The sequence below is a fragment of the Daphnia pulex genome, chromosome 11, assembly GCF_021134715.1.
Source record: "Daphnia pulex isolate KAP4 chromosome 11, ASM2113471v1".
Taxonomy (NCBI): domain Eukaryota; kingdom Metazoa; phylum Arthropoda; class Branchiopoda; order Diplostraca; family Daphniidae; genus Daphnia; species Daphnia pulex.
In genome coordinates, this window is record NC_060027.1 from 3,207,643 (window position 1) to 3,220,731 (window position 13,089).

General features: G+C 40.7%; 1 protein-coding gene, 1 long non-coding RNA gene and 1 other non-coding gene across 6 annotated transcripts; all 3 read left to right on the top strand.

Annotated features, from left to right (window-relative positions):
- The first annotated feature begins 111 nt into the window (after positions 1-111).
- LOC124208165 (syndecan-like) lies at positions 112-4,261 on the top strand. Of its 3 annotated transcripts, none has more exons than XM_046605907.1 (4): positions 112-738; positions 1,537-1,657; positions 1,800-2,561; positions 3,063-4,261. In XM_046605907.1, the coding sequence occupies exons 1-4, from the start codon at positions 646-648 to the stop codon at positions 3,230-3,232; spliced, it is 1,146 nt and encodes a 381-aa protein (XP_046461863.1). In that variant the 5' UTR covers positions 112-645; the 3' UTR covers positions 3,233-4,261. The 3 variants fall into 3 exon arrangements, with proteins under 3 accessions (XP_046461863.1, XP_046461865.1, XP_046461864.1); XM_046605909.1 differs by having other exon boundaries at positions 1,540-1,657; XM_046605908.1 differs by having other exon boundaries at positions 1,543-1,657.
- Positions 4,262-7,830: 3,569 nt separating this feature from the next.
- On the top strand, positions 7,831-7,903 carry Trnak-cuu. Its single transcript has one exon. It is a non-coding gene; the product is annotated as a tRNA-Lys (tRNA).
- A 399-nt stretch (positions 7,904-8,302) lies between these two features.
- Positions 8,303-12,650, top strand: LOC124208176. 2 transcript variants are annotated; one of them, XR_006880326.1, is made up of 13 exons: positions 8,303-8,413; positions 8,477-8,702; positions 8,771-8,849; positions 9,293-9,514; positions 9,586-9,870; positions 9,945-10,103; positions 10,171-10,246; positions 10,545-10,642; positions 10,707-11,028; positions 11,148-11,315; positions 11,418-11,627; positions 11,708-11,824; positions 11,929-12,650. It is a non-coding gene; the product is annotated as an uncharacterized LOC124208176 (long non-coding RNA). The 2 variants fall into 2 exon arrangements; XR_006880327.1 differs by having other exon boundaries at positions 9,961-10,103.
- Positions 12,651-13,089: the final 439 nt, after the last annotated feature.

The window sequence follows — 13,089 nt, forward strand, 5'->3', positions numbered from 1 at the left end:
CATTCGTCCGTATAATTTCCACGTCTATGTTGTTGGAGGAGAAAGTGGGGAGGAGCTGAAAACTGCCGCCAGATGGCAGAGTTTTTGGTACCCAATGGCGGCGGAGGGACACAAAGAAAAATCCAGTCCCTTCAGTTTAATGGCGGCTCTCGGCTGGTGTGTTTGATGATCTGGGCGTGAGTTGGGATCTTTTAATCCATTTCGGCCTTTGGTTACATCGAGAAGTGTCTCGAAATCACGCCAATTCCCGGCAACTCTTTTTGTTCTGTTGATATTTAACATTCCGTCCCCGAATCGACGAGTAAAACTCGGCCATCGTTTTGGCTTCACCAGTGAACTGTGTGGTTGAGTGCGCGCCTGTGAGAGAGAAGAAGTGTGAAAGAAAGAAAGAAAATGCCCAGCCTGACCTGAGAGCATCACCGTCTGTGTTTAGAAAATTAGAAAAACGGACAAAAGGCTGCAACTATCCTAATTTATTCGACCACGTTCTCCACTTTTGTATTGAAATAACACAAAAATCTTGGAAGAAAACTTTAGAAACGGATATCCGGCTCTTAAAATAAATAATACTGAAAAAATCTCTCTCTCCACCCTCTCACACACACGTAAGGCAGACTCTCAAACGCTCAGGAAATTCTCTCAAAAATGAATCCCAGAATACATATGGCGATTTTCATCGCCTTTTTGGCTGCACATTCGGTTAGCAGTAACATCAACAGTGCATCATCGGTTGCCAAGGTAAGAATGCCACCACTTTTTATTGATCTTTTCACACATCTGGACTATCATAAAACTCCCACACCCTTGATTCCAGGCTCACAATTTTGTCACGACACATTTTGTTGGGTTTTGTTTTATTTTGTCGTTCTTTTTAAACTAACGTTTTGTGGAGAGAGAGAGAGATTACTTAATGATGTGGAAGTTTTGTTTTCTTGTAGTTTTAAAAAATTTCAGCTAAGTTGTTTGTGTTTGTCTCTCGAGTTCTGTTGATGACATTAGCATCAGCACCATCGAGAGGGTCTCCCATGAGCCCCTTAAGGAAATATGGCGTCTGATGTTCAAATCAAGACATTCCTCTGCGCTCGATTTTCCCGAACGGTTTTATTTTTTCCAAAAGAAAAAGAACCTTTTAACAATTTTGGCAGATATATGAGAAATTGCAGCTCTTTTATGTAACTGTTTTTCATTCTCAAATAGGAGAGAAACGAGAAAATTTGCATGTGCCGACCTTGGTCGTACCTCTAAGGTTAACCTGAAGTTTGAACATGAATGAATGTCCTTTGCTAGTAGTAATCTAGGCCATTGGAGGTCTCAAGGCTTTTTCCTTGCGAAAAACTAAACAAAACAAAAGAAGCTACGTACCAGTCAAGGATTAAGTCTTGATGATTTATTCATTTGACTCGTTGCGTCTCATGTTCATCCCCCGCCCAATTGAAATTCCCTCAGTTTCTAGAACCCCCCACGCCCACTAACATTTAAGAAGAACTGAATTATACAACGACACGTAATCTTCTTCTTCTTCTCGATTCCGTATGGCAGCAGCAGCAAGTGAGTGGGCTCAATCTGAAAGCTCTCGACGACTTGTACATTGACGACGAAGGTGACGACGACATCCAGCTGGCGGATGAAGCTTCCGGATTAGGTCCCCTGAAACCGGGTAAGAGGAGAAATATCTATCGATGAGTCGACTCTGTCTCCCTCTTTCTTGTTGTTGTTTCAGAGGGAACAGCAGTGCTCGGCGTTTTGTTTGTGCGATTCGTTTCTCTTTTGAAATTGAGTTTGATGGTTTATTGTTTCAGCCCTCGGGGTGGAAGACGAAGAAGAAGAAGAGGAGGAAGAAGAAGACGAGGAAGAAGTGGATGAATATGACGACAACCCTGCGCCGGTAGAGGCAGCCAAAAAGGCCAAGGACGCCGGAACTACGGCTACCGCTACCACAAACAGCGGCGGTGGCAGCAGTAACAACATGACGGCCGGTATCGTCAGCTCTAGCGACTACAAGGATGACGTTGTGGCACCACCCAAAGTGAGTCCCGTGGCGGCCTCACCAACGATGGGCAAACCTCCGGCGCCGGCCGTCGAGGACGATGAAGACGACGAGAACTTTGACGGGTCGGGCGGATCGGGCGCTGGAACCGGGTCCAACGTCGACGACGAGAACGAAGACGAGGACGACTACGACGACACGGTGACGGATGAGGAGGGTGGAGGCATCGACCTCGGCTCCGTCATCACGGAACCGGCGCCAAAAACAACGATGAAGCCCGAAAAGAAGCCCGAAGTGGTGGTGGTCGCACCACCCACCGCTCCTACTTCTCCTACCAAAGCGCCAAAGGAGACGACCCAGGCTCCTTCGTCTCCTCCGCCGCTGTCCGGCGGCCGAGATGAGAACCAGGTTCCGGCCGAACCGATGACAACTCCCGTTCCAGGGCCCGTCGATCCTTCCCAGGGCAGCGGTGGTTCCGTGGACGGCAATCGAGGCCATAACGACGTGCAGATTCTCGATCACAAGCCAGATGAGCGTCAAGCTTCGTTCTTTGCTCAGCCCGGAATACTCGCCGGTAAGTTGATTAAACACAGACGACGACGATGGTCCGAGTTCTTTGTTTCTGTCTTTACCCCATTTTGTTGTGTGCTGTTTTTGTTTTCGTTTTCTCCCATGGAGAGAGAAAAAGAAAAGAAGAACAGGCTGCGCAAAAAGGAGAGGAGGGGTCTCTCGAGTAATCTGGCCAGTTGTTGCCACCATTTGCTAGTTCTATCACCGAGGGATTTCCGCCTTCGGTTTTTCTTTTTTTTGATTTTTCTCCTTGTGAAGAAGAAGAAGAAGACCTAGCCCCTTTTGGGCGGTGGCCACATGGCCTATCACACACACACAGAAAACAAGCGCCAATACATTTGGGAATGTCTTTCGCCTTGTCTTTTCTGTGTGTGAATGTGCCGCCGTATAGTATCCATGTCTATGCGGCTGCTGTTGTTCTTGATGCTCCCTCCCACTCGACCTCTTTGATCCGTCCGTGTTAAGTCTGATAATCTCGAAAAATGTTTTCAACGTTTGTTTACAGCCGTGATCGGGGGAGCCGTGGTGGGTCTGCTCTGCGCCATTCTCCTCGTCATGTTCATCGTTTACCGCATGCGCAAGAAGGACGAGGGATCCTACGTCCTCGACGAGCCCAAACGCAACTCGCCCAACTCGAATCCGTACAATAAAAACAGTCGTGAATTTTACGCTTAATTTAACCAATGATATAACTACTATCCCGCCATTTTTTTTTCATTCTTTGGGTTAATTTTTTTTTAATCATTTTTGATTTTATGGCTCCCGCAAATCCTCCCAAAAGCTTCACACTTTTTTTTAACCTAGAATCTACTCCCGAGTTGATTATTTGAATAATTTTTTTTCATGTCTTGATAATTAATGATGAAGTGAAAACCAACAAAAAAGCGAAATCAGCGTATTATGTATAGTGCATCGTTGTTACCGCCACGACTAATTATTTCACCATGATTTTATTCTTTTTTTTTATTATTTTAATCCCTAATCGCATTCCGTACTCTTTATTTTGACTCAAATTAATCAGCCAGGAAGAAAGAAAAGAAAAAAGGAAAGAAACACACATAGAAATGCTCTTCTTCTCTTTGAACTTTGATGAATTTATTAATTAAAAGAAAAATAATTTTTTTTTCCTTTTTTTTTTTATTTAAATCCATACATTATTCATTTGCGGGCGAGAGGCGGGACTTGCCTACAAAAATTATTTACATCATTGAATTTCACCGGCACCACATTTTTCTCCCCCCTCCGTATAATTCAGTTACGTTGTGCCAATCATTTGAAGTATAATAACTCTCTTTCATTTCTCTCAGCTTAATTATTATTATTATTATCTAATTCTCTCCTTCCGTTTTCTAATGATGACACACTTGCACGGGATAATAATTTTTTTCGCCTGATTTTTCGTTGTCTGTCAAATCGAATTTTTTTTTTGTTTTGCCGTCACGTGGATGTATAAAAAAAAGTAACGAAACGTTGACTCTCCTCCTATCACAATATCTTGTAAAAGGAAAAAAAGAAACATTAAGCTAAATCCTTTCGTGTAATCATCAAATTCAGGAGAGAGTTGTATACATTTCGTTTGTATTTCTCTTATTATTTTTCAAAAAAAGACAAAAAAAAACAATTCGTCCTCATATGCAATAGTTAGGAAGTCGATCAAGAGATAACAAGAAAAAATAATAAAAAAAAAACCATGAAAAATAAAATCAGAATCATTTTTCTTTCTTTCTCTGTCGGACGATGTATATCAAAAAGTGAAGAAGTTGAAGAAGAAGAAAACAAAAAAACATTTGATAATTTTCTTTTCGGCGTATTCAGCATATTGTGCGTGTTGTTTTTTTTTCTTTGACAATTCCCCCTTCTCATCATCTTACATAATATTCTGTTCTCTATTGATTCTCCGTTGTGTCGCCCTCCTCACTTTGGCAATCTATCAAACCGACGCCGGAAGAAAAAGGAAAAAATAAGACATATGTCTATTTCTTCTTATCTTTCGTTCTTTTTATTATTATTATTATTATTTTTTTGTGTCCTCCCTGCCCTCTTACCTTTTTTGAAATGAAAACAAAATATAAAATAAAAAAATTTTGTCCTTACAAAAAACAAATTCAACAAAAACAGAAATATGTGAATCTCTTTCTTTCTCACTCATTCAATTTTTGAGTTTTTGGGTGGTGACGCATCGAATGAATAAGGCTCGCGTATGTACATCCCTCCCCCGACGAAAATAAAATAATAATAAATATATACAAGTTGATTGAATCAAGTCGTTGACAACGACGACGACTGGTATGGCTACTGATTGGGGCGGAGAGGAGCTCCTTGGTATATAAAAGGCATCGGCACAAAACCGTGAGTGATTCTGTTACGGAATATTACGCATTCTTATTCGTGGAACGTAACGCCAGTGCGCATTACCCCACACTCTCTCTCTCTACATGTGTGAGTCGATTTTTATTTATAACCTCAAAGGACTTCCTTTCGGAAGGGAATATCTTTTGAGTTTTTCGCTCCCGCTCCGGCGGCCTACCACATGAAAATGACTCACCGTTTTGATGTCGCGGGGATGGGAAATTTTTTTTTCTAAAGGAAGTCGGCAGAGATCGATGACGAGTTCGTTATAGTTTTGAAAAAAGAAAAAAGAAAATTTGGTTCTACACGACTTTTATTTAATCCAGGAGAAAGAAGAAGAAGAACCCAATTTCTCTCTTCATCATATTCGTAGATTTTTTTGATTTTCTCTTTTTCTTGGCTTTTGTCGTCGTTGGTCTTTGTATAGAAAAAGAAGAAAAAAAATGTCTTAGCTCTCTCCCGTTTGGCCAACTGCGTCATTGCATTCATGTATGCCGTCGGTCAAATTTGCATAATCAGAACGTGCAGACGGCGGCAGCGGCGGCGCCGAGCAAACTGCTCTCGTCTGTTCCTCATCATCTTAGTACAGTACATATGCGGACTTATTAGAACATGAGCCAAAGTGGAGATCCCGTTATATACGAGTCCCCGGGTGACAATTCCGGCCGGAATTCTCGGCCACCCCCTCCCTTTCTTTTCTCGCTCGTTTTCGACGCGCGTCAGCCCCAACACCTACACACACACAGACATATCTGAAAGTCTTCTTTTTTAAAAAGAGAAAAAAAGGGGAACACACGGGACTATTTAAACAGGAAAAAAAAGATACACGCATCGCATCGGAGCCAGTCAACAGCGCACGCAAACTATGAGAGATAACGTGACTGCCGGGTAGATTTGTCACGCCACAGAGAGAGAAGAGACAAGACGAGAAGGAGGAAATTTGTTTTAAAAAAGTGGGAAATAGACGAGAGGGCCCTAGCGCGAACTGGACACAGCGCCCAGAGGATGGACAACTGCTGCTGGCGCCAGTGCGTTGGGCGATGAGGAAATGTGTGTGTGCATTTTCTCGTTTTTATCTGTTCAAATGTTCCGATATTTCCCCGCGTGACACGTGGATGTGTGCTGTGGTGGTGGTTGTTTAGCCTTGAGAAATGCCACGACCATTATACACATCACGTCTTCTGTATTTATGACCAATACTACCATATATACATGTTCAAAAAGCCCGGGCTGGCAGCAGTTAGATATAGGCGGCAGCAGGGCGGCGTCGCTTAAGAAGAAAAAAAAACCTTGACCGATTGTCTGTTTGTCAGTCACGCACTTCGTGAATGGTTTCTTCCTAAAGAGGATCGTAGACCCGTCAGCTAAATTTAAACACGTCTCCAATCAAAGTCGAAAACTCTCTCCCCCCCCCCCATCTACTATACCAGCACCAACCATTGAATGAATAACCAAGTTTATATTTCCCCTAGATATATTTTTATCTCGTGAATTATTCATCTGCATTGGATTTCATCATCATTCTTTTCCATACATGCTTTGAAAACCTAAAAAATAAATCAAATACAAATCCCCCACCATCTCTTTAATAGATGACTGATTGTAGACAGTGGAGAGTGCGTATAACTAGTATATTCATAGCTCGATCTGATGAATCATAATTTAAGGGTGGTACGTATATACATACTAACATCGTCTATTTGGTGAGCCTCCTTGTGCACGTCCCTTGACATTTTCGGGATCGATGGATGTAATCATTCGCCAATCAAGAATCAGCCCGGGAATTTTTGGGTTGTTGTTGTTGGGGGAGTTACTGCTATAGTATATACTCGATTCACCGAGTCTATTTGCTGCTCCTATTATCACACAGTGCCTCCTTTATTTTGGATGTTTCTTCGGGAGTTCCTATATTTAGCCGAGAGAACAAACTTTTTGGATAGACCGTCAGGGCGTCGGCCTGACTATATATCCTGCAGCGCCCAGCGGACTCTTCTTTTTCTTTTTTTTTTCTCAAATAGATGAGCAAAGATGAAAGAGAGAGAAGGGCAGAGGGGAAAAAAAGATGAACATCCGTCGCCTTTCGCTCCTTATCGGAGCCGTTGACTCGGGCTAATCAGTAAAAATAACATGCGGACGGATGAGGCGCCACCACCACTGGCGCAAAACCCTAAGGGAGGTGCGAAGTATCGTTGAGGAACGTTAACTTTTTTTAATTTTTTTCCCCAAAGAGTGGGACGAAGCAAATAAAAACAAAAGGAAACCTTCCCACTTTTTTCTTTTGGTTTTGTTTGTTTCTGGTTTTTTTTATACCGGAAATCAATTTCTCTTGGTTATGTCGAGGAAAAGACAATAACTGTCTGATAGCGTTTATTATTTCATGATGGATTATTCTCCGTCTAGTCTAACGAGGCGTAAAGATATGTGTGTGTATGTGTGTGTATGCATGTACTCGATAGTAAATGCTGACGGACCAGGAGAAGAATCTTGTTTTGTGTGTTGGCCCGCATTGACGCCGTGCTTTTATTGGGCGCTAGGTGGCAGCATTTTCTTCGCCCGACAACTACAACAACAATTCAATCACGAATCCACCACACTCCCTCAAGTTTTCCAATGACATTTACTAAGTAACTATACTAAGGGTTGTTTGCCTCTTTATTGGATTTTCACTGTCATAGCAACAGAATATGATTGGCAGAATGCGAAAGAGAAAATCTATTTTGGTAGCAATTGGATTGGATTGAATTGGTTTTTACGTAAATGAAATGAGAGCGACATACTCGTCGGGATGAAAATACTATTCGGGGTTGATTTATGTAACAAAAAACTGTACACCACATTCTCCACATTGAACGTCATCATAAAACTCTCACTAACGAATATTTTTATAGTTTGTATTTATAAGTTAAATTCATACATGTATGTAAGCCTGGCTAGCTCAGTCGGTAGAGCATGAGACTCTTAATCTCAGGGTCGTGGGTTCGAGCCCCACGTTGGGCGATCCTTTTTTAAACCAATTTTTTGAATGGAAGTATTTATTTATCTCTATTTGTGTTTTAGTACAATAAACCAGGACTACATCTTTGTTATTGGTCTGCTTCGTTATAATTGAGCAGAATTTTTGTCAAAATTGTTTTGCCACTTTAAGCAACCTTTGTGACATTTATTTAATTATTTGTGTTTGATTATGCATTTAATATATTTTTATCCATGGGTTGATAGTCAGACATGTTCAAGCTGTTAACACTTTATTGTTGCTGTCCAAGTGTCCAGTCCAATGTGCAAGGAGCCAGCCAACAGCCACAGGACTAAATAACTAAATTACTCGTTTGAATGGATATTTTTAAAAAGTTCAAAATTATTTTATGTCTAAGTGCAATTTTTTAACGTTAGATGTCCTTCTATTGCAAGTGCAATTTTTTTAGGCAAGATGGCGGAAATCAATCACGCGATTTCACGAAAAGTAGGAACTAGGTCCGTATGCAAATTTGTTTAGAACTTGAATTTATGGTAAATTCAAATGAAAATATTCATTGAAGAGTGAAATATTTTTAAATTGTCTAATTCTAATAGGCCTGCGTTCCACCAATCCACACTTGGTGGTCGTCTTCGTTTGCAGAAGGAGCATAGCCATAGCTAATAACGTCGGATTAAAAGTTAAAAACGTAACAGTTAGACGTACTTACAGACTTGAAAACGAAATGACCTTAGGTGAATGTTTAAAATTGTGAGCGTTTTTAATAGTCTACTGAAACAACAGAAACAGCAGAAACAAATTGTCTAAAGATTCATGCATGGTGTAAGTTGAAATTTAATCTCTTGTTTTTTCCACATCTTCTATATTATGTCTTCTTATTTTATTTTAAGGATTGTGTTTTAGCTATTCTGTAGAATAGAGTTGCAATTATTGGCAGCTTGTTTTCCAAATGATTTATCAGCAGTCAAGGTAAAACAAAAAGCTGAAAATAAGTTATGATCGTTATTGTTGAGTGTAATTGAGACTTGGTTCAGTCAGTTGGGTTTCAAATTGTCAAGAGAACACCAGTTGGAAACCAAAAAAAATGATACCATGTTATTGTTTCCTACATACATTTATTTATTTCCTAATTAAAGTAGGGAACCTTCAGTTGGTTTTCACCTCATTGAAGTAAAGTTTACATTTTTAATGTTCTTAATGGTTCATTCAAGATCAAACAAAAATTTGATTCATTTTTTTGTTTGTTCATATCCCATAACAAATTCTTCAAAGGCTTTCGGGTTTCAACTCTTCCAATGCCTCTAGATTCATGGACATTTGTTTATTTCTTTTTTTACAACAGTTGTATGAATGTATTCTTCAGATAATGAGCTTATTCTATGATCATAATAATCCTAATTGATTACATGCAGCCGTCGTAATTCTTAATTATAAGATGACTGCTGCCCGATCTACCAACAAGTGCAGTACCCAAGTCATGGTGAAAGGCCGGCAACCAATCCGGAAGACGCCAACACCAAGTCATCATGGAGATCGACAGAAACGAATGCAACAGTGTGAAAGAGTAAGGGCTAAAATGGAGACCGTGCCGAGCTGTTGTACACATTTTTCCCCGAGAATTGTTCTAAGATTAGGTATTTAAATCGCACAGAAAAGTTTCGTTTTTATAGTTGTAACAGTAATTGAATACGATTTGCTTGTATAGTTGTGTCGACTGCAGTGCCCTGCTCGAGTGGCCAGTTATAAATCCTAGGTAGCAGACCAAGCATATTGACTAAAAATCAATCAGATCATATAGATGAACTATCATCAGCCCAATAAAAAAAATTCAATGGACGACCGACGGCAAAGTTCGGTTCGCGCTGGATGAATTACGGTATCGTCTCCAACTCGTCGACAGATTAAAGAAAAGGCTCTTCTTATGACCCAACGACACCTTCATCCTTTGCCCTCACTGCTCCCACTCTATCTCCTTGAGAGACAAGTCAAGGTAAACTCAAGAAAGTTCCAATTAATCCACCGGCAAAATAATATGATGATGATGTTAATTAATTTGTAATTCAGGAAATTGTTCACTTAGATTCTCCCCATTACTTGCCCCAACCCTTGTTGATCAAGGAATGTGTTCTGAGTGAAGTTCGTCGTAGGGTTGCTTTCCTCCCATAGAAACTGTTGAGCTCCTGAGAGGATCTCTTGAAGGAGAAGCCCCAGCATCAAGACAAAGTAGGATTAGCGTTTCAAATTTGATCATTTCTATTTCTCTAAATGTTTGGATTGTAAAAAAAAATAGGGAATTGAGAGGTGCCGTCGCTTTGGTTTGCGTCAGCTGCGTGGTAAAATGCGTCCCTGCAAGACTGACACCAACAGTAAGTACACTTGCATATCCTATGAAGTCTTCAAGTGGTTTCTCTAGTGTTTTCACACATTTGGGTAAATGATTGTTGGGTAAATGGTGCTTGCCACTGATTGACGAATCCAACGAACTTATGGCATTGCTTCTGACCAGTTACATGTCGAACGATTAAGTTACAAGTCGAGGGTCTTCACTCTCGAAGTTCACGTAGATCATTACATAAAACGTGTGATGCAGTGGTGCAGAGGTTGGGTGAGAACCGGATGTGTTAAATAACCATTTGGTATTCATTTTGATATTGTTTTTTGTAGGCCCATCCCCAGCAAAGTCTACCTGCAGGAGGAAAGGCCAGTTTGTATGTCCTTCATTTTCGAAGGTCATTACGTAAAACGTGTCATGGAGTGTAAAGGTTGAGTGAGAACGGGATTTGTTAAATAACCATTTGGTATTCATTTTGAAATTGGTTTTTGTAGACCCATCCCCAGCAAAGTCTACCTGCAAGAGGAAAGGCCAGTTTGCATTTCCTTCACTTTCGAAGGTCACGTAGATCATTACGAAAAACGTGTCATAAATTGTCTAGAGGTTGGGTGAGAAAGGGAGTGTTTCATAATTATCAAGCAGGTACAACAGCCGCAAGGCTTAAGAGGTGGAGAGATGAAACAAAATCGTATAAAAGGAGAAAGAAAAGGCTACAGAAATCAGTCGAGTGTGCATCTCTGACACGTCAACATCTGTTGCAGCGCACTACTTGTTACCAATTGCCTTCTTCATCGTGTTACCAGTTCCCAATCATGGGTAAATATTTTTTTTTTTTTTTTACTTAGTGTTGTATTAATGCTACTTTTGATTTTTTGTTAATGTCATTAATTACTGATTAGTTTTGTTTAAATTCATTGATTGTCTATTTAACTAAGGCGTCATGCTGCTGTTGGGTGTTGTACCATTGATGGCTGGTTACTGTGCCCCTTGCGAGATATCGGCTCCCTTCATAAAGCATAAGCAACAACGAAGAAATCAGTCGAGTGATCATCACACGGCAACAACTGCTTTCTTCGTCGTGTTAAAACAATTCGCAATCATAGGTAAATATTAATATTTATTTCGAGTCAATTCTTTCTCGTTTTTAGTTGCTGATATGAGCAGATATAACTGATAATTTATTTTCAAATTGATTAAATTCCTAGTTAACTAAGATATCGTGCTGCTGTTGTGTGTTATATCTATGTTGGATGGGACGGCCACTGGTGTACCGATGTTTCCTGGGTATGGCGAATACCAAACCGCAACGCTGCCGCCTTACTATACAACACATACAACACGACCAATTTCTACACCAAGGCTCCAAAGTACTACACCACCACGGCACCGGAGTACTGCACAACTACATTTCATGGGTAAATATTCGGTTACATGTTTTTAAGTATGCTAATTATTAAATATCCAATTTTATTTATTTATTCTTGTCGTATAATAGGAGAGCAAAGGCGAAAGAAATCAGTCGAGTGATCATCTCCGACACGACAACAGCAACTGCAGTGCAGTATTATTCACCAACTGCGTTCTTCGAAGCATTACTAGTTTTCAATCATGGGTAAACATTTTTACATGAAGTTGTGAATTAACTCACTTTTTTCTATTTGTCAACATGCAAGTTATTATTGTATATTATGAGGTTTAAATCGATTAATTGTTTAGTAAACTATTTCGTCGTGCTGCTGTTGGCTGTCGTATCGTTGATGGCTGGGTCGACCACTGGTGTACCGATGTCTCGTAGGTATGGTGGATACCAAACCGCAACGCCGCTGTCTTACTACTCAACAACAACATACGCACAACCACTATTCACCAGAGTATAACCCACAACTTGTGATGCCCCGAACTACTACACCGAAGCCCCAAAATATAACTCTGCCCAGAGTTACACCACGAAGGGAGCGGAATACTACACCACGAAGGGAGCGGAGTACTACACCACGAAGGGAGCGGAGTACTACACCACGAAGGGAGCGGAGTACTACACCACGAAGGGAGCGGAGTACTACACCACGAAGGGAGCGGAGTACTACACCACGAAGGGAGCGGAGTACTACACCACGAAGGGAGCGGAGTACTACACCACGAAGGGAGCGGAGTACTACACCACGAAGGGAGCGGAGTACTACACCACGAAGGGAGCGGAGTACTACACCACGAAGGGAGCGGAGTACTACACCATCACGTATGCTGCCCCAGCCTTTTACACCGTGGTCTTTAGTACTACACCATAAACTACGCTTCCGCAATTTGTTCCTTGGAGGTTCCTAAATGCTAGAGCCGAAATTTCCATTTTATTTGATTTCGATTGTCTTCATGGTCATTGGTCACTGGGAATTAATTGTTGATCTTAAATGGGAAAATAAAAATTCTAATGCTGGTAATTCTTTTGTAAGACTTTTGGTAGTAACATCAAGCCTGTCATCATTTCGACAGGTGTGTATTGGTGATGGACTTCTTTGGGGCCAGTATCCTGCGCTGTAATGTATTTTTCATATTTTAGAGGTGACTACTGCCTTAGTCGGTCTGCATATGGACGTATTCTTATGTTTAGACGATGTTAGAAGGGTAGGTTACGAAAGAAACTATTGATTTTGGTTAGTCATATAAGTAAAGGCAAGTGGATGTACTTTGTATAAATGAAAGACTTGGAAGTTGAGAAAAATATATTTTAACAATTCCTAAACAAAACTTGGTATAAATTAAGAAACAATGAACAAAAAACTTATAAAAAGAATTGTGTTATATTGTCCCACCTCCACCCACAATTCCACCACATTTTACAGTCACATACATACATACACTTAAGTTAACCCGTTGGCT